We start from the raw sequence: 24267 nt of genomic DNA, 5'->3' as shown, positions 1-24267 counted from the left end.
TTCAATTTCAGAATTCACTTTATTTTTTGTTGGGGGGATTTTTTCTTCAGTTATTACAAAGTTAGCATGCTGCTGTTTCCAGGCTACTTTTTCCAATGTTACCTTTGTCGTTCCAGTTAACAAAAACCATACATGTCGAGGTCTTTGCTGTAGCCTGAAATCTGAGCCAGTTTGTAAGATGATTTTTTTGAAAAGTCATTTTGGCCAATGTTTCCTGAGATGTTCCTTTAACTGTGGGATAGTGGACAGCTGTTGTTTGCAACAATGGCATTTGAGGGGCAGTTTGAGAAGTTCAGAGACACGATCTTTCACCGTCACTTTTCCCTTGCTTCTTACCATCTCTATCACATCTGAAATAAGAGACAGGAGGTGTTGGGACCATGCAGTGTTGCGAAACACATGACGATGCAGAATCTCTGCGCACTGCTTCTCATGGACAGCATGTGATCACTGCATTCTGATTTAAACCAGCCACAAAATGCGGTTGCCTTTACTTAGCACTATTCCCTAATATCTTAAATTACATAAAACCTTTCACTTACCACAATAGAATTTATGGTTTACACATGTTTGGGGGAAAAAAGCCCAAAGCCAGAACACACAAGCAGGTTTGTGTATTATGAATACCTTTTCTAATAATTACCTTCAGAGTTTAAGAAGTAGTCTGTAGTAAAAGAGTTCCAGTGCTTTTTTGTTTTCAGGGCTGGAGAGTCAAAATCCTGGCTGATTACATGCAAATGTAGCTGGCTGAAACAAATATGTAGGTAAGAGAGAATAATAATGTTAATGCTTGAAGTTCTTTTGCAGTAGTACCAGTTGTAAACGTAATTCAGCAGAGCCGGACTGCCAGCCTTATGGATCAGTCTTACCACATCTGATCCACAGTCCTGTGGCAGAAGAGGCCCCGTCTGTTCTGGAAGCACCATGTCACGCCAAGGAGGGTTTCACTTAAGCAGTCAAGGTCACTAGTCTGTATATGCTACTGGCCCCTAACTACAGTCTCTATCCCTGCTAGCTTCCAAAAAAGGCAGAGACAGTGGTTTTAATAAACCAAAAGATTTAAGCTTTGTAAAGTACCTGAATGGGACTTGATCAGTGCCCAAAGCTGTGTCCAAGAACTGCAGAACAACTTAGGAACACTGACTGTAGTACCCATGGGCATTTGGACAGTGTAACATCTGGACTTATTTATACACAGGATTCAAATCCTTCCTCAGTATCAGGACAGATTTGATAGGCTTAAGACTCACCCCCTGATCACAGCTCAGTGCGCAAGGTGGGGATGCCCTAGCACCTGGCGGCTGGCAGCGCCGCCTGTTGCTGGGACTGCAGCACAGGCATGCCGTAGCTCCAGCTACAGACCTCTGCTAGGGGAACCCAATGGGCGCTCCCCACTGACCCACGACACCTGCGTAGCCCATTGGCATGTACACAGCAGCACATGCGCAGCCACACCCAGACGACTTGGACACCAAACTGTAGTGCTCAGGAGGACAAGCTGTTCTTCAGCAATGCCAGATCACGTTACAGATTTAGCCCCAAATCTGTATAACCAGAATGGGGTCTCCACCTGATGACTCATCCAGGTCTTACCTCATACTGGGGATAGCATGATAACCCAGTCTGAACTTCAGGCTCTCTCTGGAAGGGCACTGTTCAATCATTTTTTGCCCAACGCCATGCATATGTTCCAGAAGTTCAAGATGGTCCCTGGTGACTGACTTCAGGCTTGAAATGGGGTCCCATGGTAAGATAAGCCAGTGGTAACGAGCTTTGGGATATTTATCCTTGATGACTACAGTCTTGTCATCTTTGTAAACCTTGCAAAACAAATAACTAGATTACTTACTGATTGGGAGTTAAATATCTTATTCCTATAAGCACTATATTGGATTTTTGAGACACTACCTATCTGCACATCCCATTGTGGTTGCAGAAGTCCCTAAGAACACATACGCGTTGCTAGTGGAACACGTACTGCCAGAAAAAAGCCAGGTAAGATTATTAGATGGGGAGAAATGTCAAGCAGCAGAGCGTTGCACTTCAAGGAGGACTTCTGCTAGAACTAGGCTGGCCCAGGATATGCGCCCTCTTCCATACCACGTGCCAGGCAGCTACAGAGAGATGTTCCAGCATCCCTCTTACATACTTTAAGGGAAAAGCTTTCAATTCTTATACAGCAGTAAGCTAACCACGGCTACACGTGGATATGAACTCTTGAAATCACCTGGACTCAGACACCAGTGAGGTCCAGGATATTCTGCTCCCACCAGGCTCCGTTCAGGCTCTGCGGTCACTGACACAAAATCACGGCACTGCGCTCACTTTAGAGCAGGTAGGAACACACTGGACTGCCTCATCGTTCACAGATTTCTGGAGTGAACCACAAGCCTCAGAGGTGCTACGTACGATGTGCTCAGCACTGCAGACTGCCAGCAGCATTACACAGACAAAAACGTTCCAGTCTAAGCTATTTCAGTTTGTGCTACCAAATATGCTACCTGGTAAGATCACTCGCAAAAAAGAGGCCAGGTTCCTGCCTATCACGCCCTTCTTCCCGCGCTTTCATTTTGTTTTGCCTTCCGCAACAATTTGACACAGCTGATGAAGGGAAACAGTAGCAAAGCATGTGGAGAACCCAGGGACAGCCTGCTCCTGGCAATAAAGATCTGCCATGTTCTGGAGCAGAAACTGTGCACTGTGTCTCTTCTATCTCTTAGCGGGTCTACTGCTGAGAGGTGGATGATGTCTTTGTCATCTGTGCTAATTATTCTCCTGTGCTTATACACAGAGCTGATCAGTCTTGCTCTACAGGAAGATGAAAATTTTATCAGTGTACAAATCATAGTGCTGATTATTTCAGCAGCAAGACTGGTAGATGCTGTCATATTTTTAAATAAACACATTAGTGTCTGCATGTGCAGCCAGTGGGAATGGGATCATGATCAAATGTTTTCAGAAGAAAGAAATATTGACATTTATTTAATAATTGATTAAAAAGCAAAGATAGGAATTCTATCCTTTGTGTATTTAGTTCAGAACCACAACCAGTAAAGCTAACACTAAGTCACAAAGAGTTATTTCTGTTCTAACATTCAATGAACAGTTTTAAAACCAGCTTATCTTTTGGGTCAAGAAAGCACTGTCTGGTAAGTGCTAAATGAAATTCCGCTTAAGGGGTGAAGATTAAGCTTCATGTTTAAAAAGTAAGAAAGTACGTCAATAGCTTTATCACTCCTCAAAGAAAGCCTTGTTTGAAACTGCTGGCATTTCCAGGAGAATGAGCATCCAGTTCTCCTCCAACTCTACACAGTTCAACACTTTAGACTTGAACTTAAAAAAAAAAAAAAGAGGGACCTTTTGGTTAGTTATCACAGAAATTATTTAATTATTTTCAGACTGAGGGCGATCATCACCTGAACAGGAGCAGGGAGGTTGTGGGATCTTTGCCCTTGGAGATCATCTTAAATCAAACAGACAAAGGCTGGGGCAATCACATCGAGGGCAAGTGGTCAGACTGGGTGACCTCCGAAGGTCTTTTCCAACTGAAATTATTCAGTGATTTCCAGAAGCAAGTATCACAGGTGTCTGTGATATCCATCCTCCTGAAGACATATTCCTGCTAAGAAGTACAAAGGGAAAAACACCTCTCTGATGTGAAGATGGCTGTGCAGCAGGCAGCCAGCCAAAACCTAAGCTAAATGGACCCAAGCTTCAGGCCTTACTCTGCCAGACAGTGGAATACTGATGGAAAGCATTCTCCGTGTTTTGGAGTTGAGATAAAAAGCTTGCTTTTGAGAAGGAGATGTCTATATATCTGCCATAACTTAAAAATAAAATGCAAATAGGTGCTATATATGGATAGGGAAGATTCTCTCAGGGCTTCCTCAGAATACAGTAACAAGGAAGTGTGTACACCCTGCAGCCACAAAAAACATTGGTCAGATTTCTCCATCTTTAGTCTGACCTCCCCAAAAACAGGCAGCAGACAACAAAAAAAAGAGCTCGAGGAAAACCATTGCGCAGCCATAGGGAAGGAGAAGGAGGGAGGAGCATCTGCAGATTAGAAGAAACCACCCAGGAAGTTCCTGTCGGCACAAGGAAACAGGGTGGAGGAGAAGCCCCAGGGTCACATCCTGCCAGCTGGCACAGAAGTACTGCAGTCAGGAGTTTGCTGGAAACCAGGAAACTGCACCATGCCTGGAAACAAGGCAGTGCTGACTGCCAGGAAACAGAAGCCTCTGCTACTTGCTCACCCTCAAACCACACCCCCATTTTAGCTGGTTTCCCTGAGGAAACAAAGCAACTGCACTGCTTGTCTGCTCTCCCAACAACCTCTTTGAAATCTGTTGGCCAAATTTGGCAGTGTAGAGGACTCAATAAAGATAACAACATTCTGCAAAATCAGTATAGTAGAGACTACCAAATTAATGCTGCTACAGAGAGAGGTGCAAGTACAATTCAGCCCTTACACAGTACTCCATAGGAAGTCCTGCTTAATTACATCATTAAACTGCAAAAGGAAGAAAGAAAGCTCATTTAACTTTGTTAGACAGGAACTGCTGTAAAGGACAAGTGTACAGCTCTCACCTGCATTTCTGGATCTTGCATGGAGCTCTTTAGACCCTGACTCCAGTGTCCCAAATGCTCCTAAAGCACAGAAGGAAAAAAGTAACGTATAAGAGAATAAAGAGTCCAATTATGTGTTTTAAAGCATTCAGTTAAGTCCTTTCATTAGTATACAAGGGTAAAATAACGGCTGAATGACAGCTGAATTATTTTCTTTCTATAAATGCCAACGCAGCTGCTCCAACTGCCCCCACAACGCTACTTTTGAAAACTTTTAACAAAACACTGTTAAGATTCAAAGTTAAGTTTTTCAAATGTTGGAAATTTAACAACATGGAGCTCTAGCTGTGTTTGAATTTAATAATTTTGCACGCACATGTTATGGCACAGTCATTGATTACTATTGATGGTGGATTACTTTACTAGAAGACCCTCTGCTTCATGGATCACAAGGGCCAAAGGACGTCCATTAACTGTCCTGTCACATGCTGCTCTGCACAGGACAAAGAAGTGGTTGCAGTATGTGGCCCTGCTCTTAAGATGTATTTATATTTTTATATTGTGCAAGGAGTGGCTTGTATAGAAAACAAGAAAGGCACAGGAAGATCAAGCCAACACTAGCAGATATCTCTTAACTTGGTTACTGAATCCCTACAGAAGTTGCCTCAAATGCAATTTTTTCAAAACATAGTGTTCTATCTGTTCAGATCACTTTACAGGCATTATCGATGATTGTCATCATATTCTAATAGAGAAAGATGTTCAAACATAAATGCTGACAGAGAAACAGTGTGAATCACCTTGTCTCTCTGCTCATACCGCCACAAATCTGGCCCTAACGTAACTAGCCTGAGTTCACAAACAAAATAAGTGGTCAACCCACCACAACCAGGGACTGAAATTTTGTCCTGAGGGGGTTTAATTTCTGTGCCTTCTCCTCCAGAAACTGCACTGTTATAGTTCCTGATGCACTAAGCAGTCTTTTATTTCACCCATGCCAGCGGGGCTAAAACTCCCTTTCGGAAGATTTTGGTTGGTAACATTCATTAATGTAAACATGGTGCTACCACAACAAATTACAAAAGCAGGAGGGTGGAAAAAAAGCCAATTAAAAAAAAGAGGGTCAAGTTGTTCCACTCTCTGTGCATAAGCTTTTAGATAACCACCACTCCATTTGCAACACAGCAGATTTCATCTCAAGAGCCAGCACAGTATCCTTGTGTGACTCCAGCTAAACTGAGCTCATGTGGACTGCCCTTCTAGCAGAAACTGTGGCAGGAACAAGAGATTAAATCCTCGCTTGCTACAAAAGGAAGCCCCTTCACACCCACCCACCCCCCAGCCCAAATTAGAAGGGGTACCAGGTAACTTTGTCAGGACCTGGGTGATGTCAGGAGTTGCTGCCTCAGCGCACATCAGCTCACATGCTCTGAATACTCTGTTCACCTGAGACACTTCCCCATCAGCAGGACCCACAAAAGTGAAAGACCAAAGCCCTGATGGAGTGGACAACCCAAGGAGAAAAGGCACATGGACTAATACCAGTACACTTGCCTTTTTGCTCAAAGTTCCTTCATGTGGAGATACGCTGGTCTTGCTTAGCCTCTGATTTGCAGAACTGCCTTGTGTATCCACCACCTCCATCTTCATTGTTTTTCTGGGCACAAGCTCTACGTCATCATTCTCACAGGAATCCTCACTTGGTGTCTCGTCCGTTTGTATCTTCTCTTCTGCTTTTGTAACAGTTTTCCCTGACTCTTCGGAAAATTGCACCGTGTAGGGGTAAAGTTTATTCACAATATGCAGAACTTGACCTGGCTTCATTTTCACCTCTTCATCCTTGCCAATATTCACAAGATCAACACTAGTTGGGTTGACTCCTATCTTTGGTAGGGAGAAAGGGGAGGCAGGGGGGAAAACAAGTGATGTTGTAACTGGAATCACCAACTACCACTCCATTGCCCTGGAATATCACTATCCTAGAAAGAAAATGCATTTTGTATTTACTGCATCACCTCCCCACAGTGACCCACTCTAGAGGACCAGGGAAGTCCAGCGCTGGAGCCACCACTCCATGGCCCAGCCTTGCAATCATAGCTGTCAGCACACAACCCTTGGGGCATAGTGTCGCAGCAACCCAACAGCACTGCAGCAGCTGGCTACAGAGTTACAGCAAAGCCGATGCCACTCTTTGCTCAAATAAAAAAATCAGCAACCTATTAAACAGCCATTAAAACAGTAACAGCGTTAGTAATGATTATTTCTGAAGAGCAACTTCAACAGATTATCTCAGCCTAATCATCCCCACAGTTTCCTGTTTTCAAATTATTTTACTTTGTCTTTCTTCTCCTCTTTACTACATCTTGTTTTGTGTTTCTACTGAATGCCGTTCCATGAACACATTTGCATTCATAATACACAAGCATGCTCTTCTGGCTCATTCCAAGAGAGAACGGAGTTCAGGCTCACAACAGCTGGCTCACCAAGCACAGCCCGCTGCCAACACCTGCGACACACTCCCTCCGAGGGGGGGAATCAGGAAAAAAGCCTCTCTGGGCCCCCGGAAGAATTCACTACACAGAGACCATCGCTTTGCTCCTGGTTTTTCTTTTTCATTTCCCAAGCCAAATATGGTAACTCTTATCCAGCCCACAGAAGACTATGTTCAACCACAGTGACAACACTTACCTGCTCCTTCAAGAGAGGCTAAACCTCTCTGCCCACCTCACCTTGTGCAACATATATACCAGCCTATCTGTATTTTAATGTTTTTATTTTCATTTTGCATCTTACACTTTCAGAAAACCAACTCTGTTATCTATTCTATTCTAGCAGAAAATGAGGATAGCAAGGTCAAATTTTTACCTGCCTCTCTCACTGCACAAGTTTACAGCTCTATGCAACTCTAAAATAATTTTCCCCTCAAAACAGTGTTTTAAAGACAGAGAAGTTACCTGAAGTGTAGCTAATAATTGCAAAGTAACACATTTTCCTCCATCTCAGGCATAACTGATAAGACAAAGTGGCATGGGCAACATAAGTGACTGCTTGACAGACAGATTTTGCCTGATAATGAGGGTGACCCAAGGGAAATTAGGAGTCTCCAACTTCACCAAAATGCTTTTGGTTAATGTTTATGCATGAAACCAGCTTCAGGAAGCCAGCTCTTCCCTGTGAATGATAAACTCTGTCACAGAATGTTTCTTTAGCTTTGTCACGGTGATACCTGCCTGCTTCACAAGATGGTACTGTGCCTCTCATCACTTGGTATTCACTGTGTTGAAACACCTGCCTGATTGCAGCCAGGATCTCTTTAGCCTACAGTTCCGCAGTTTCACTCAAGTCAAGTACAATTCACATCCCCTGGGCCAATACGCTATCAAACAACTGATCACCAGAACCCTGTGCTGCACATAAATCACCTGGGAAGCAAATCTAGAGCAGGCAGTGAGAACATGCCAGCACCCACCACCAGCAAGTATTCCCAGCCCTGAGATTCCAGTAACACGGTATTCAAACTGTAGCTAAGGCTGACTTTGGAAAACTGTCCGAGAGATCTTTGCTGGACTCACCTGATACTGGTGGAGTCCCTGTGCTTACTGAGCTCTGGAGGCGTTTTGACAGAAGAAAATAGTCCTCAGTAGGCAGAACACACTGATGTGCTGCCCACACATGCTGATGCTGCGGGTGCACATGCACGCCCCAGCACGTGAAGCTAGAGAATATTCCCTTCATATTACCTCAGGTATACCGGTCCTCATAAGTATGAGAGAATAGGCCTACATCCATCCAGTTAGTAGTAACATGAGAATGCCGTCAGGGCTGCCTCACATCCCATCCCTTCCCAGAGGCGACCACACCTTCGGTCTATCAGTTATCAAAACAAAAGCCTCCCAGGACTGCGCAGTCCCATTAACACAAGAACAAATTTGACCTTAAATGAAGGGGTGCCTCAGCTTTAGAAGTTTAAGGTGCTGGAGGCAGAGCGGCAAGTTTAGGGAAGGAACTCCAAAACCTCCCAAAAGTAGCACCTGGAAGAACAGGTTGAAGATTCACAGCAGCATCCCCTGATGCTGCATGTCTGGCTAAGACTAGAGCATATCTGGGAGGAATAGTGCAGTCTTCCCATTGAGGTACACACACACACACACACACAAAAAAAGACATCCCTTCTGAGGACCACTTGCTGTGCTCTCCTCGGTCATAAAACAGCTTCAGGCCATTCAGACCCGGTGATCAGAACAATCACTTGCAGCATTTGTGGAGTTTAAGTACAACAGCTGACCCAGTAAGTATCAGAAGTATTGTACACCTATTTAAAAACATACCTGCTTAACTGTGACATACCCCTTGTTACAGTCTGCTTTTAATTGAACTGGAAAGAAAGAACAAAGTGTCACAAAACAGTGTAAATAGAATGGCCAGAACTCCACTGAACTACCCCATGCATAAAACATTCCTGTATTTTAATATCTGCTATCTCTGTGAATGTACGCACAGAATACTTCTGCCTCATCCCCTGTTCCCAGGACCACAGGTAAAATGGAACCAACCCATACACTGAGTCACACCTGAGCATTTCACACCATGAATCAGCAAAGTTACTGCAGAATAAAGGTGAAATCTGTGGGAGTCTTCTACACGTTCTTGCTATTCTCACCAGCCCTCTAAGACAACAAGGCATGGAGTGGGACTTGTCCAGACTGAAGAAAGACAAGGCAGGGAAGATGTGAAGGGCAGTATTTTATAGGTCACAGATTTTTTAATATGTTCTCCCGGTGCACCTATAAAATAGCAGGTCATACTAAAAATCAGTTGGTGGAAGACTAGGGAGATGAAGTCCCACGCACAGAACAAGAGCACAGGCAATGAAACATGACTGCGGGCTTGGGGAGTCATGTAAAGGTTCAATGCCTTAGATTACGAAGGTGAACTTCATGTTATTAGGTGTCTCCTCTGATTTTTCAGGAGCCAGAGATCTCCATAAGCACTTACAAAAAAACTTTTATTACTTCAAGAATGAGGCAACACTATGGACCATGCAGAGAAAAGAGACCATAAGCCAGTGACTGCAGAAGCAAGCCTATGGAAAGCCTGCTTAGATTTCAAGGCAAACCTGTAATATCCCATTTAGACCTTGCTCAAAGCAGGTTTACAAATTAGGGCAAAACATCAGTCCATTAGCTTCACTGTAATTTATCCAAACAGAAGAATGATGTTTATTGATAAACACAAGTGCCATACTTGTATGTCACACTCTTCACAAGCTTGGTTGCTGCTGCTTGTAGAAAGTGGGATTTGAGCTAAGCCTTACCTTGCTGCCGTGAACACTTCTTATCAGTTATCCCAGTCTCTGGGCCACGCCCAATTACAACTGCTTCCAAGTGTGGCAGTTTCATTCGCTGACTGCATTTCTCTTTCCCCACAAGCCAGCACACACGCATCACTGTGCTACAGAGCAGAACAAACGGTACATTATTAACACGCGGCTTCCCGAGGGGTCACCTTCCTGGGGACAGGGTCCTGGAGGTTCCCATTCATTATCTGATTCGTTTCTGCTGACTGGGTCTACGTTTCTGAAACTCAAGGCAAAGTGTTAGCATAATCTAGGAGCAAATTGCTGTTGGGAGGGCAATCCTATTTTCCTTCTTTCTACATCACCGCACATTCTCACATCCGTGGATCGTATACAGGAATAATCAATTGGATCAACAGTTCCGTCTGACAGAAAACCCTACTCACACAGGAAGTGATTTGTTTCCCACTGAATCAAAGTCGATCTGAGAAATTAACTTACCCACCAAAACAAAGAAGGCGGCAGAAGACAGAAAGGGCGAGAGAGAGGGACAGCTTCCTCCAGCAGCAGTCTGCAGATGGACCATGCTACAAGACCGGACGCTCACGCTTACACCGAACTGACCCCGGACAGCCAAGACCCCGCGCCCCCCACCCTAGGCACTCCTCCCGGCTCTGCCGCCAGCTTATCCCGGTGGAAACAGCCCTCCGACCCCAGCACGACACCGGCGCTGCCGCTCACTCACAAACGTGTGGCCTGCGGTCAGGCCCGCCCAGCCGCAACCCCTCGGTCACGACAGGCCCCCGCCACCGCTCACCGCACACTCCGCCGTGCCCGGGCGGGGGCCCGGCACCGGCTACCTCCACTAGCCCCCCGGGCGGCCGGCAGCGCCCCGGCCCCGCCGGATCGCTCACGGCGGTGGCTACCGGCCCTGGGGGTGCCGGGGGTCTCTGGGCCCCATCCCCATAGCAACCCCGGGCCCCGTCCCCATGGCAACTTGGGGTCCCCGGCCCTCACCGCGCGCGCCAGCAGCCTCAGCCAATCAGTTGCTGCGGCGCGGCGACCGCGTGACCAGGGGCAGGCGCGGCGCGCGGCCCGGCGCAAGCAGCCTGAGGCCCGGCGGTAACCCAGCCCCACGGGGCCGGAAAGGCGGCGGACGAGGGTGCCGCTGCGTACCCGCCTACAGCTCGGTACCTCCGAGCACCGGAGATGCCGGGGGTGGGGCCTGCTCAGTGCACACGCGTAACGCCAGAGGTAGACGATGGCGGCAGCTACCCTCAGGCTGCCCGCCAGAGCATGCGCAGTGCGGTGCACGCCGGGAGCAGCGGCGGCGGGCGAGCTGTGCTGTGGTGGGACGGCAGTGATTGGCCAGCCGCCTTCCGCCTCCCACTCTTATTGGTTGCGCGACCTCCTCCACGGCCTGGCGGCCGGCGGGGCGGGACTTCCGGGGCGGGGCGTCGCCGGCTCAAAAGCGCCCGGATGCGGGACCGGCTCGGAACTTTCCAGAAAAGTCGGGATCTGGTCTGGGCGAGGATCCGCCGCGGGGTGCGGGACCGCCCGGCGCTCAGGGGCCGCCCTCCGCCCAGGGGCCGCCCTCCGCCATGGTGAAGGAGACTACTTACTACGATGTGCTGGGCGTGAAGCCCAACGCCTCCGCCGAGGAGCTGAAGAAGGCCTACCGAAAGCTTGCGCTCAAGTACCACCCTGACAAGAACCCCAATGAGGGGGAGAAGGTCGGTGGCGGGAGGGGGCTGCTGGGCTGGGGGCGCTGCCCGGAGGGCGTGGGGAGCGGCTGATGGGGGGGGGGGGGGGGGTCGGGAGGGTGATCCCGGGGGTTGGGAGCCCCCCCCGCCCCGGCCGCCTTTTGGGGTTTCAGCGCCCCAAAGGGTTTCAGGGGTGTCTGAGGCGCGGCGCGCACGTGTGTGTCTCCCGCAGTTCAAGCAGATTTCCCAAGCTTACGAAGTGCTGTCAGACCCGAAGAAGAGGGACCTGTATGACAAAGGAGGCGAGCAGGCCATCAAAGAGGGCGGCTCTGGCGGTGGCTTCGGGTCGCCCATGGACATATTCGATATGTTCTTCGGTGGCGGCGGGAGGATGCAGAGAGAAAGGCGAGGTAACCTGCTATCTTCCCACACTTCCCCAGACTTTATGGCGTGGTCCCGTGGTAGGCAAGATCAAAGTCGCCGAGGAGAATGCTGCCAGCTTAAGACTTTAGATAGTGTTAAAATTAAGTCATAGCTCGATCTTAAAACCAGAGAAAACATTGATCCTCGCCCTCAATACTCTCAACGAGCAGGGGAGGGCATTAGTTTCATCCAGTGGTAGTTTGGTCTCTTGTGCCTTGTCTCACGTTAATAGCTAACCAGATTCTGTGTTTGGAAAGCCTTTAGCTGAGCGTAAGCCTGGATGCTAATACACTGAAGAGGAAACAGAATCATTAATATAGCTTAAAATTATTTTTTTAACTGAGCTACTGTAAATGTGATGTCTAAATGTGAGTTTGCTCTTTAGTTCTATGTAACTATATCTAAGTAAGATAGCCAAATCCAATTCAGTCTGTGAACCCTTTCTGTTTTCTTGTGCTGTTCTTTGGAATTCAGTTGAAGCTGCAGTAAAATGCTGCTCAGAAGTTAAAGTCCAGATTAATCACGCTGGGAAAGACTGTGGTGTTAATTAAACCGGATCAGAGTAGTGCCGAAGAAGCCACCACTTCTTAGTGTAGAGCTGATGACAAAGGGAGAAAAAGGAAAAAGGGTTTGTATCAAAATGTTAGTGTTTTATTGAAGTATTCTTAGTAAACCAGAACTTGCTGTCCTTCACAAAATTAAGCCTGTTGTAGCTAAAGTTGTAACTAATTTGTGAGTCTAAAAATTAAATTACTCAATTCAGCTTCCAGGAAGTCCCCTGGTGGGAGGAAGAAAGTACTCTGCTGACTCAAGACAGTATCTCCCACTTCTTTGGAGGAGACATGTTCAGTCACTTTGTTAAAACTGAAGTCCTGCATTATAAAACTTAGACATTTGTCTAAGGTTCTACATACTTTGTTTCTGTTACTGTTAGTGCTTTCACAGAGTAGCTTTTGGCTTATTCTAAGAGAGAAGCATTACAGATAAAGCCATGAGAATTGTTACCTAATTTGATATCAGATAGGAATGGGTAATTGACTAATAGCAGCAAAACAAGATAAAGCTAGAACAGGGTGTAAAGCTCATAGGCTTGGTTTATGGGCACTTGAGCACAATGAAATAGGAAGTTTACTGTTACTTGGAGACGAAGGTTTGAAACTTGAGTAGATACCTGTTTTCTTTTACAGGCAAAAATGTGGTCCATCAGTTATCAGTAAGTTTAGAAGATATGTACAATGGTGCAACGAGGAAACTTGCACTGCAGAAGAATGTTATCTGTGACAAATGTGAAGGTAACAGTGAAACTGAAACCAGGCACAAGTTGCTTCTAAAGTTTTCAGGGTTTTTTTTATGGCAGTGGATAACCATCTGTCCCGAATTTTCATTCTCCTCAGGTCGTGGTGGTAAGAAAGGTGCAGTAGAATGCTGTCCTAATTGCAGAGGAACAGGCATGCAGATCAGAATTCACCAGATTGGGCCAGGAATGGTGCAACAAATCCAGTCTGTGTGTATGGAGTGTCAGGGGCATGGGGAGCGTATCAGCCCCAAGGACCGGTGTAAGAGCTGCACTGGCAGAAAAATTGTTAGAGAGAAGAAGATACTAGAAGTTCACATTGACAAAGGTGAGGTGTCTTACTAAGATGAAGTAATAAACTCTGATGTTCTGACTGACTTTGCAGCACTAAAACAGAAGCTTTAGCAAATGCATGCTGTTGATATGGTGATCAACGCTGCTGAATACATTTGCAGTAAAATTGGCCATTGTTTCTAGGGAAGGTTGATCACCTCTATGTTTGCATCTAACACCTGTGCACATAGCTAAGAATGAATTCTGAAACCTGCAGTATTGTAAGTAGTGAACTATTTTTGAGCAACCTCATAGGAGTGAGTCTTCATCAGGTGGCTGGGTGGTTTAAAGTAAAACTCACCACTTGTTGGCTTGGCTTGCTTAATGAGTTTTCCCTGCCTGTAGGGAAACCCTGCAGACTCCGATCACTTCTACTGTGTTACAGTGTGAAGGGGAACCAGGTCTGCTATAGTAACAGGGTGCAGAAACAGCACTAAGCCTCTCATGCTTAGAGCTCTATTCACTGTGCAACCCTGACAGTGCTGCTAGGTGCAGGTATGCTTTGCCTGGCAAAATGCAACTTGATACATGAACCCTCACAGTGACGGGAGAAAGTGACAGAGTTGAGTGACATACACCTCTGTTGATGAGACTGCGCAGAAGCTGGTGGGAGAAATCTCTGGCATAGTGCAGCTTGTAAGATGGAGCAAGGTGACAAGCACATGGCTTCTACATACTTGCGCCTTATTATCACCTGCAACTGTTTTATGTATGAGTGCACCTTATGCAATGCCTCCATTTGGTTTTTATGGGGAAAATCCTACAGTTACATTAAATATGAGCACTAGTAGGGATATATTACTGACATTCTAAACAGGGAAATTGCTGAGAAGAGGGCGCTTTTTTATCCCTTTATACAAAAAAACACTGTGAGCTTGTATGAGGCAGCTAGGACTTGTGTTGAAGAGACTTTTAAGGGGGATGAAATGGGTTTCTTACATGACAGTTACAGCCCTAGGGAGCATTCTTCACTCAGCAGGCACTGAGATCATAAGTAGCTCTGCCGTATATATTTATAAAACTGAAAAAGCTGATTGGTCATTTGCTCTCAAAATGTAATTCGTACACAGTGTTTGTTTTCTTTTTAGTGATTGTGCATGTAATGAAGTCTGTTTTGATAATGTTTCGCTTAAGGACTTTATCTTGGCAGGTGGCTGTTTTGCACTACAATTAAGCATACTGATCTTGAGACGTATTTCAGGTTGACACTGCTAAAATCTGTTGGAAGTGTGAGTGGATTAAAAAAAACATGAATGCTTCAAGGGAAGGTTGTGATGTTCTAATTTAAAGATCCAGAGATCTCCTGGTACCAGCTTGTGCCTTGATAGAGTTATCAGCCTATAAAAACATTTCTTACTGCTGCTTTTCACTTAAAAAGATGACAAATGTTTGCTTGTTTTCTACAATAGGAATGAAGGATGGTCAGAAAATAACATTCCATGGTGAAGGGGACCAAGAGCCAGGATTAGAGCCAGGGGACATTATTATTGTCTTGGATCAGAAAGACCATTCTGTATTTACAAGGTAAAAACTGTGGAATTCCTTCATGTTAACCCCCGAGTTGCTTGTCCACATGCTTCCTTGGTTACCACTTGCCTTTTATCCACTGGAAGTACCAGAAGATATGATCATATGCCTGGAACTCACCTGTGAATTTGTTTGAGTGGCCAGAGTCGCACAGGTGTGCAGGAATCCTGTTGAAACTAGTTGTGTCCACTTGTGTTCTGGTAGCATGAGGTATTCTTACATGAGTGTTGGCATTGGGAGGGGTTGGAAGGTAAAGAAAACCAGTTACAGTCATTAAGAGTTTACAAATCTTGAATTTTAAGAATTTGTAAAATATTGAGATGTTGTTTCATAGATGTGAATATTTGTGACGATTACTTGCTCTTTCTAGGGTAACATTTCATCACTTACCTCAGAAAATTACCATTTAGTGTGGGCAGCTGTTCACTGCCCAGTTGGCTTCAAGGTGCAGAAAACTTAATGTGTTCACTTTTCCTCAGGCATCCTATTTATGACAAACTTGCTGACTATAACACTCACCCTTCTGACCAGAGGTGGTTTCCCATACTTTGTTTCCTGCCTGAGTGTGCTGGGCAGGGTAGTCAGTCCTGTCTGTTCTCTCTTGCAAAAACAAAAGTGGCTCAAGCAGCACTGACCACATCTCGAGTATTTCGTGTACTGGACAGTACTGATTGGTGTTGAAGCCTCATTGTTTCAAGTTAATGTTTGTGAAATGAGTCTGTCCACTTGATCCAAGTACATTTTGGTCTGATTAGAAGCAATGCCAGTCATCTAGCAGAAATGTGTTGCACTTGGTGTCTTGCTGCTTCTGTTCGGAGAAGTAACAACAGAGTCAATGGATTTAGAGAAAACATTTGTCTTAACACCAGCCACTGACATTGTACTTGTAAATAGGAACGGTGAGTCAGAGATTATTGGGAAACTTGCAGCTGGTCTGCCGACTGTCCTGTGTGGTGCTGAGCTCTGGAAGGTGGTGCCAGAACTCTGTGCCAGAGAACACTGAGCTTACAGGTTAAGAATCAGTTCTGATTGCTTTGGATAAGCTTACTCAGCTGATTTTTCTTATCTTCCAGTGAAAACAGATACTGAATCGGGTATGCCAAAGGGACAGTCTGGGCCAAGCTGTTTGTATGGTTACCTGAACTAACCAGCGTTGAAGTCACAACGCTGCTGGATTATTTTTGTCCATCTTTCTCGTCACTGCATTCAGTTCTGGTGTCCTTAGATAACCCTTGATATTACTGGTCTTGTGAGGTTATGCTGAGGTCATGCTGCTTCTGGGAGAAGTGCAATGTTCCCCTTCTCCCATCAGAGTCTAAAAATAACTCTTTGGGCAAGGCTCCTTTCAGAGACCTTCAAAACAGGATGAGTGAAGTATAACTCAGTTCTTCAAATAGGCTGGAGGATGTCATAGCCCCTGAACCTGCAGTGTATGCAGACTTCTGACTTGAGTATGGCAGTGCTAGTGAATAGGCAATTAAAACAATTACATTATCTCTTCCAGATACTCGTTGGTGCTTTCTAGAAGGTACTTTCGTCATAAGCCAGAGTGGCCATCACCTGTTCAAACTTCCCTAGTACCAGATCTTCAGAAAGCAAGTGTAACAGATAACGTAGAGCTAGCTGATGCACTTAAGGAAGTATTAATCTACCTAAAGGAAGGGATTAATTGCCCCAGTTGCAGTGTTTAGGAGGCTGAGAGATAATTCTTCGTAGAATTAGGAAGGAGCAGTGAAGTGATACTGAATGCAGTTGAGCCTTGCTGTATGTATGTATTTTTCAGTAAGTGCTTCTACATTTTGGATAGCTAGGCTTGATCAGTAATGGCTTTCAGCATGGGTATCATTCCTGTAATTGCTGGCTTGGAGTGCTGCATCAATATTCAGTATTCTTCATTTAATTGTCCGGGCTTCTATTAAAATCACAGCTCTATTGTCCTTGCCAAGTTAAGTCTTGAAGTTGGGTATGATCCTTTTACTGCCTCTCCCTTTCTGTAACTGTTTTTGATTGGTTCTACTGTAGACGAGATGAAGACCTTCTTATGCCTATGGACATTCAACTGGTTGAAGCGCTATGTGGCTTTCAAAAGCCTATTACAACGCTGGATAATAGAACTATTATTATTACCTCCCATCCTGGTAAGTGTTGGTTTACTTCCTGCTCAAATTCAAAGTATACAGTGAATGTAAGCTGGCAGTTTAAACGAACAGAAGCATCCCATCTTGATGTACAAGGGATGTGTGCTGGCATCAAGCTTCTTCTCCTAGTCTTTGCAGTACAAATCTTTAAACAAAAATGGATTTTTGGATAGCAGTCAGCAGTAACTTTCTCTTTGCATGATATAGTAACTGACCATAGCTCATGGACATACTTGTACCCTGAGGATACCTCATGAGAACTGAAGGCTGTGGGTCTTTGAAAACCACTTTTTCAGTTTTGGAACTGATGGAGCACTTAATAAATTTATAAGTATGCTTCCTGTGGGAAGCATAACAAGGTTACAAGAATGTAATGTAGACATCAGCCTGCTCTCCTGCTCAGAAGTTACCAGGCAGTAAGTCGCTGTTAGACTACTTTATATTGGTGTAGCTGTCTAACCACAATGTAGAAGGTTCCTTTAATATTGAAGGGAGTTCAAGCTGCTTCTGTTGCCTTCACAGATGCCTTCCTTTTTTTGATTGGGGTTTGGTTTTGTTTGGTTGGTTTTTTGGTGGTTTTTGTGTTTTTTGTTGTTCTGTTTTTTAGGCCAGGTTGTGAAGCATGGGGCTATTAAGTGTGTGTTGAATGAAGGTATGCCAATTTATCGCAGACCATATGAAAAAGGACGTCTGATAATAGAATTCAGGGTAAGTGGATCAACTTACTTCCATAGCATAGTTCAGCACCAAATATCCATTGAAAATTTTACCTCTAAGCATTACTTCACTCTAGAAGAGATACCAGTTATGAGATGTCCTGGTCTGGTATTTGTTTTTGACAATGGTGAGAACATGTAATCCATCAAACAGAATTACAGTTCAGAACAAAGAGAGCTTCTGGAACACTCTGTGCTGAAAGTATGTTAAGTACCAGAAGAATTTCTGAACTATAACTATAGGGTGCAATTGCCCAGGCGTAGACTAAGATGCTGTGATGTTCTTCATAGGAATTCTAGATCTTATACTCTGTTACTGAAGTAAGCAAAAGTACTTACAGCTCATGGTAAGATATAGTTAAGAACACTCAAAGTATGTTAAGTACCAGAAGAATTTCTTCAGATACCTTGTGAATTTCTATTTGCTTGGCACCTTCTTTAGTTTCTATCATCATTTGGAAGGATGGATTATTAAGTTTTCCTGTGCTGGAGCAAAGGAGTAGGCTGGAAAATGCTGATGTCTTCTCTGGAGAGAAGCTAATGTGGGGTGGGAGCTGTAGCAGCGTGCTCTGTCTGCTCTGGGTTTACAGGAGATTCGACCATATCTCTAAGGTTGATATATTCTGTACTTTGCTTCTAGGGTTATTCCAGAGGGTAGGCTGAGGCAGAAGAAATGTTGGATAATTTTTTGTTTCCTAAAGCACTGGGTTTAGGTCATCTGTGATGATAAAGCTGACTTTGGCAGATATGTAGCCTGTAGTGGGATGGAAATGGCCAATTCAGGTAGACTTGAGTAACCGCAGTTCTTGATGATTTCAGGTGAACTTCCCAGAGAGTGGCTTCCTCTCCTTAGATAAGCTGTCTTTACTTGAAAAACTGCTTCCTACAAGGCAGGAAATAGAAGAAACTGAGGAAATGGAACAAGTGGATTTAGTAGACTTTGATCCGTCTCAGAAAAGAAAACACCACTATAATGGAGAAGTCTATGAAGATGATGAGCATCACCCTAGAGGTGGTGTTCAATGTCAGACATCATAAACGGGCCAGTGAATAACTTGTGATGCTTGTTTTGTATGCATTAGTGGATGAGTGAAGGACTACAAGCAGTTCACCCTCACTTCCTGCTATTTGTTGTTCAATCCAGCCATAGTTGTTTCTAAAAGCATAAAGAAATAAACTAAGTAATTAAACTGACTTTGCAATTTGTATAAAGCTCCAGGATGCAAGCTCAAATGAAGTTGATTGCACTTCACCCCTGCCTCTTGGTCAAAAAACTCCCTTACTTGCTTGTCTTTTCCTCCAAGCCTTGTAACTCCTGTACGTGTGCAATTGCCCAGGCTTAGACTAAGACGCTGTGGTGTTCTTTATAGGTATTCTAGATCCTATACTCTTGTTACTGAAGTATGCAGAAGTACTTATAATTCATGGTAAGATATAGTTACATTTTGTACCAGTTAGGATAACATGTTAATGTTTTGGGCTTGTACTGGTGTTTGTTAAATGGGAACTGGCTCCCGTGCAACCGTGTGATTTGTGGAGCTGACAAGGATGTGGTCGATCTTCACAGGCCCCTTAAAGTCATGCCATGCACAAGCTCTCTGAAGCTGCTGCACTTAAGGTCAAATAGTCCCTTCCTCTGCCAGCTGTGGTCCTGACCCTGGAGCTAGATGTGAAGCTTGCTTTGGTTCATCAGACTACTGTTTGGCTGCTGTCCTGCACCACACTGCACATGCAGCCAGTGGTTGCTTGGCTGCTGCAGGAGCTTCCTCTGCTGCTGCGCATGAGTAAAAAGCTCCAGGCTTTATCAGCACACACATAGTTTGGAATCTGTCAGCCTGCTGGCATGTGAAGCTTGACTTCCACCTTGATCGCTGAAATCAGATACCCCTCAGTAGTCTGTCGTGGAAAGCAGTATCAGCCCTGTTAGTGGGCTTATGTGAACCTGCAGAGGAGAGAAACATACCCTCAGTGAATACAGCCGACTGATGCATCTAGGATGTTCTGAAATGTATTGTGTGCATTATTTCAAGCTGAATCTTGAAAATTCTGTATGAATGTTCTAATTATTGTAGATGAAGCATTTCCAATATAATTGCAAAATTGTTCATTGCCTCTTTTCTTAGACCAGATGTTGGTTTAAAGACACCACCCCCTTCTTTTTAGACAGCTATTCACAGACAATCTTAGCCAAAATCTTCTTTCAGAAAATATGCTGAGAAGACAGGTCCAGATTTAACCTCTAGTTTAGTCTTGTTCTACCATCTGGCTTGGGACAGAGCTTATGCTTTTCATACTGCTGTGAAGCCAAAGTGTCACGAAGAGAACTTGGTTTTTCTTCCCACAAATAGCTGCAACATGACAGTATGTGTGTTGTAAATTGAGTATCTGGAAGATGTTAGTCTTAGAAAATGTCTCTAGTTCTTGTGTTATGGGTTTCATTGTATAAAGACAGCTAGTACCATGGGTTTTGCCCTTCAAATGTAGTTACCTTTTAGGTACTTACAGAGTAGTGGTTCCCTGCGTGCTTCACCTACATTTTTTTTCTTTCTTTGTCACAGCAGGAATAAAATTCTGGAGGCAAAATGTCTTTCCAAATTCTACCTGAATGAGTTTGTCAGTGAGCTGTACAAATGTGAGCAGCAGGAGCCTTTGCTCTATCAGTGGGACAGTTTGGCTGAGTCGGGAGGAACAGAGGATAACCCTGTTGCTAGCTAGGGCCAGGACTCCTGCACAACTGTCTTGAGACTAAACAGCACTAAAATACACAACTTATTTTCAGTTCAGTAAGCACCGTTGTTGTTTTTTTTTCCCTTAACCACTGGGTCAAAACAGCTAGGGCAAACAAGTTGGTGCAGTGCCTTGAGGATGAGGGCAGGACATTGTTTGCTCCAGATGACTGTATTACATGAAAAACCATTCCGTAGCCTTTTTTTCCCCCCCAGGGACACTTCAGTTCTCCTTTCACCACACCCATAATTGCATCAGCACAGTTGAGGTAATGTTCCTGTTCTTGATTTCCTCTCAAGACCACGGTTGCCAATTCTGCCTCAAGCTTGATGACACCACAGCTAGTCTAGAGGATGGGCCAGCTCTACCTTCCAGGAGGGTGGCTGACAAGCCTCGGCAGAGCAGCCCGTGGAAAGATGCTGCTACTAGTGCAGAAAGGGAAGCAGAGACACCACCAGTTTAGCATTTGGCTTTGAAATGAGCTAGTGACTGATGTAAAAACTACATCCTGAAGAACAGCTGGCAGCAGTAGAGTAACCCTTCAGCAAAAAGCACTAGCAAGCGAAGGCAAGAGCTAGCAAGGAGGACCCAGCCCTTAAACCATCAGGTGGAATATTGAGTCCAATGTGTGGCTCTTCCAAGCTTCTTAGTTCTCCCATAATATTCTGGGTATCGTACAGCTACAGCAAGCAGCAAAACGTGTTCTGTGCCACTGAAAAATAAGACTATTTTTCCTGACTTCTTGTTCCCCTATGTGGGATACAGTTTCCCATTTTGGGGAATGAACTGAATGGACAGCTGTAGAAATTGAGGATGCAGTAGCACAAAATAGCTGCTTCTGTAACTACCAGCACAGTAATCCAATCTATCATAACCTGAGTGGATGTTTGCAATTACTTCCAGTGTTTCAGTTTCAACACCACCGAATTCATATTATCAGGCTTATAGTCTAGTCTATTACAGTGATTGTTTCTACTGTGCGCAGGGCATGTGGGACTTGTTTTTCCCCCAGAATGCCACCGGTTTGCTGTGAAATTGAAAACGCCCACTGCAGGCTTATTTAAGAGCCTGCTCTCATTTTTGCTTCTGCCTGTAAGGCTTCAGGGCCCTAACTGTCCTCTCCTCCCTGTGCTTTGTCTACCTGCTGCCCAGCAGCAGTGCAAGAAGCTTGCTCAGCCCAGAGGTGTAAACTCAATGATTCCAAATCTGCTTTGAATTTGCAGTGTGATGCAAGGTCAGACAAGTGAACAGCTTGTCCTATGACCTTTTCATTAGCAAGTTCGCCTGGGAAGATGTGTTACTGCTTCCATTTGCGATTGATTGGTGCTCAAAGCATTAGTAAGGCACAGGAAGGGAAGGAAGGTTTGATTTAAGCCATCCTTTTCCAAAACCACAGACAAAGAAATGCCATGTATCCTTAGGAGGTAAGATGAGCACTATTGCAGTGCCCAAAGAATGGGGGACTTCAGCCACCCTGGTGTCTGCTGGCAGGACAACACAGCAGGACACAACCAATCCAGCAGGTTCCTGGAGAGCATCAGTGAGAACCTCCTGACCCAAGCGATAGAGGAGCCAACAAGGAGAGGTGATCTGCTGGACCTCGTACTCACCAACAAGGGGCTTGTTGGGACCATGCAGGTCAAAGGCAGCTGTGGCTGCAGTGACCATGAGATAGTGGAGCTCAGGATCCTGACAGGAAGGGGAGGGTAAAAGGCAGGATCTCAACCCTGAACTTCAGGAGAGCCAATTCTGTCTTTTCAAAGTTCTGCTTGGAAACAAACCATGGGATAAGGCCCTGGTGTGAAGAGGGGCCCAAGAAAGCTAGTTAATATTCAAGGCTCACCACCTCCAGGCTCAAGAGCAGTACATCCCAGTGAACAGGAAGTCAGAAGTGCCAGGAGGTCTGTGTAGATGCACAAGGAACTCCTGGCCAAACTCAAAAAGCAAGCATCCAGTGTAACCAAGGACAGGTAAATTGGGAAGAACACAGAGACATTGTCTGACCATCTGGGGATGAAGTTGTAAAAGCTAAAGCTCAACTGGAGTTGAATCTGATTGTCAAAGAAAGACAACAAGAACTTCTGTAAGGGCTAAGGAAAATGTGGGGCCATTGTCAAATGAAATGGAGCATCTGGTTACACAGGACATGGAAAAGGTTGAGGTACCTAATGCCTTCTTTCCCTCAGTCTTAATGGCAACACTGACCTTCAGGAATCCCAAGTTCTGGAGACCAAGGGGAAAGTCTGGAGCAAGGAAGATGTACCCCTGGTGGAAGAGGTCAGGGAAGACTTAAGCAAACGGGGCATACATAAGTCCATGGGCCCTGATGGGCTGCACCCACAAGTTCTGTGAGACCTGGCAGATGTCATTGCAAGGCCACACTCAATAATCTTTGCTCAATCGTGGCAACTGGGGGAAGTGCCCAAAAACTGGTGGAAAGCAAAAGTCACTTGTTTCCAAGAAGGAGGATCCAGGGAACTAAAGGCCTGTCAGCCTCACCTCAATACCTGGGAAAGTGATGGAGTAGCTAAACCTGGAAACCATTTACAGGCACATCAAAACCAAGAAAATCATCAGTAGCAGTCAGCGTGGCTTCACCGAGGGGAAGTCATGCTGTCATGGTTTTAGCAGGGATAGAGTTAACTTTCTTCACTGCAGCTGGCACAGTGCTGTGCTTTGGACTTGGTATGAAAACAATGTTGAGATAACACACAGATGTTTTGGTTGTTGCTGGGCAGTGCTTGTACTAGCCGAGGACTCTTCTAGCTTCCCATGCTCTGCCGGGCGCGCAAGAAGGCGAGAGGGGAGGGGGCACAGCCAAGAGAGCGGATTCAGACTGGCCAAAGGGGATATTCCATATCGTGTACTGTCATGCCCGGTACGTTACCTGGGAGGGGCTGGCTGGGGGAGGGGGGCAGCAATTGCAGCTCGGGGATGGGCACCGTCAGTTGGCAGGTGGTGAGTGGTTTTATCGTTTGTGTTTCTGTTTTTTTTCCTGTTTTTCCTTTTTATTATATTATTGTTATTGTTGTAATTACTATAATAATCGTCATTATTATCATTTTATTTTACTGATTAAACTGTTCTTATCTCAACCCACAAGTTTTTTTTTTTGCTTTTGTTCTTCTGTTTCTCTCCCCTGTCCCAGAGAAGTGGGGGAGTGAGTGAGCGGCTGTGTGGTGTTTAGTTGCCGACTGGGACTGAACCACAACACATGCTTGACCAGCTTTTATGATGAACTGACTGGCCTCATAGATGAGGGGAGAGCAGTGTATATTGGCTGCTTGGACTTCAGTAAGGCCCTTGGCACTGTTACCCTTGAGATCCCCACAGAGCTGTTGATTTTTGGGATGGAAAAGCAGTGAGGTGCATTGGAAACTGGATTAATGGGCAGACTCAGATTGCGGTGATCAGCGGAACAAGGTCTAGTTGGAGGCCAGTGACTAGCAGTGTACCTCAGGGATCAATACTGCCTCCAGCCCCGTTAAACCTCACCAGTAACGGCCTGGATAGTGGGACAGCACATAGCCTCAGCTGTCTA

At 45.2% G+C, this 24267-nt stretch overlaps 2 protein-coding genes across 10 annotated transcripts; one reads left to right on the top strand and one right to left on the bottom strand.

The window, feature by feature from the left end:
- On the bottom strand, nt 1-11172 carry APTX (aprataxin). Of its 8 annotated transcripts, none has more exons than XM_064439170.1 (9): nt 11042-11172; nt 10367-10452; nt 9884-10020; nt 8898-8944; nt 6124-6453; nt 4591-4650; nt 1594-1820; nt 644-747; nt 1-350 (listed from the first exon to the last, which is right to left on the bottom strand). In XM_064439170.1, exons 3-9 carry the CDS (start codon nt 10011-10013, stop codon nt 196-198), a joined length of 1053 nt encoding a protein of 350 aa, XP_064295240.1. In that variant the 5' UTR covers nt 10014-10020; nt 10367-10452; nt 11042-11172; the 3' UTR covers nt 1-195. The 8 variants fall into 8 exon arrangements, with proteins under 8 accessions (XP_064295240.1, XP_064295241.1, XP_064295233.1 ...); XM_064439171.1 differs by lacking the exon at nt 11042-11172 and adding an exon at nt 10683-10876 and having other exon boundaries at nt 10371-10452; XM_064439163.1 differs by lacking the exon at nt 10367-10452 and having other exon boundaries at nt 11042-11160.
- A 158-nt stretch (nt 11173-11330) lies between these two features.
- On the top strand, nt 11331-19193 carry DNAJA1 (DnaJ heat shock protein family (Hsp40) member A1). 2 transcript variants are annotated; one of them, XM_064439161.1, is made up of 8 exons: nt 11331-11598; nt 11801-11978; nt 13179-13283; nt 13386-13613; nt 15028-15142; nt 17168-17283; nt 17891-17991; nt 18819-19193. In XM_064439161.1, the coding sequence occupies exons 1-8, from the start codon at nt 11467-11469 to the stop codon at nt 19035-19037; spliced, it is 1194 nt and encodes a 397-aa protein (XP_064295231.1). In that variant the 5' UTR covers nt 11331-11466; the 3' UTR covers nt 19038-19193. The 2 variants fall into 2 exon arrangements, with proteins under 2 accessions (XP_064295231.1, XP_064295232.1); XM_064439162.1 differs by lacking the exons at nt 11331-11598; nt 11801-11978 and adding an exon at nt 12598-12619.
- Nucleotides 19194-24267: the final 5074 nt, after the last annotated feature.

The sequence above is a fragment of the Phalacrocorax carbo genome, chromosome Z (genome assembly GCF_963921805.1).
Source record: "Phalacrocorax carbo chromosome Z, bPhaCar2.1, whole genome shotgun sequence".
Lineage (NCBI taxonomy): Eukaryota > Metazoa > Chordata > Aves > Suliformes > Phalacrocoracidae > Phalacrocorax > Phalacrocorax carbo.
The sequence above is the reverse complement of the archived record's forward strand: the minus strand, read 5'-3'. Positions and strand labels throughout refer to the sequence as shown.

What these genes read in the sequence shown, in the direction of transcription:
- DNAJA1 (XM_064439161.1), top strand. Translation starts at nt 11,467, where the DNA reads ATGGTGAAGGAGACTACTTACTACGATGTGCTGGGCGTGAAGCCCAAC. An exon ending in GATGCAGAGAGAAAGGCGAG is followed by an intron (nt 11,979 to 13,178) that starts GTAACCTGCTAT and finishes TTTCTTTTACAG; the next exon opens with GCAAAAATGTGGTCCATCAG. An exon ending in GTCTGATAATAGAATTCAGG is followed by an intron (nt 17,992 to 18,818) that starts GTAAGTGGATCA and finishes TGATGATTTCAG; the next exon opens with GTGAACTTCCCAGAGAGTGG.
- APTX (XM_064439170.1), bottom strand. Translation starts at nt 10,013, where the DNA reads ATGCGTGTGTGCTGGCTTGTGGGGAAAGAGAAATGCAGTCAGCGAATG. An exon ending in GAAGTGTTCACGGCAGCAAG is followed by an intron (nt 8,945 to 9,883) that starts GTAAGGCTTAGC and finishes CTTTCTTTCCAG; the next exon opens with TTCAATTAAAAGCAGACTGT. An exon ending in TGCAAGATCCAGAAATGCAG is followed by an intron (nt 1,821 to 4,590) that starts GTGAGAGCTGTA and finishes TTGTTTTGCAAG; the next exon opens with GTTTACAAAGATGACAAGAC.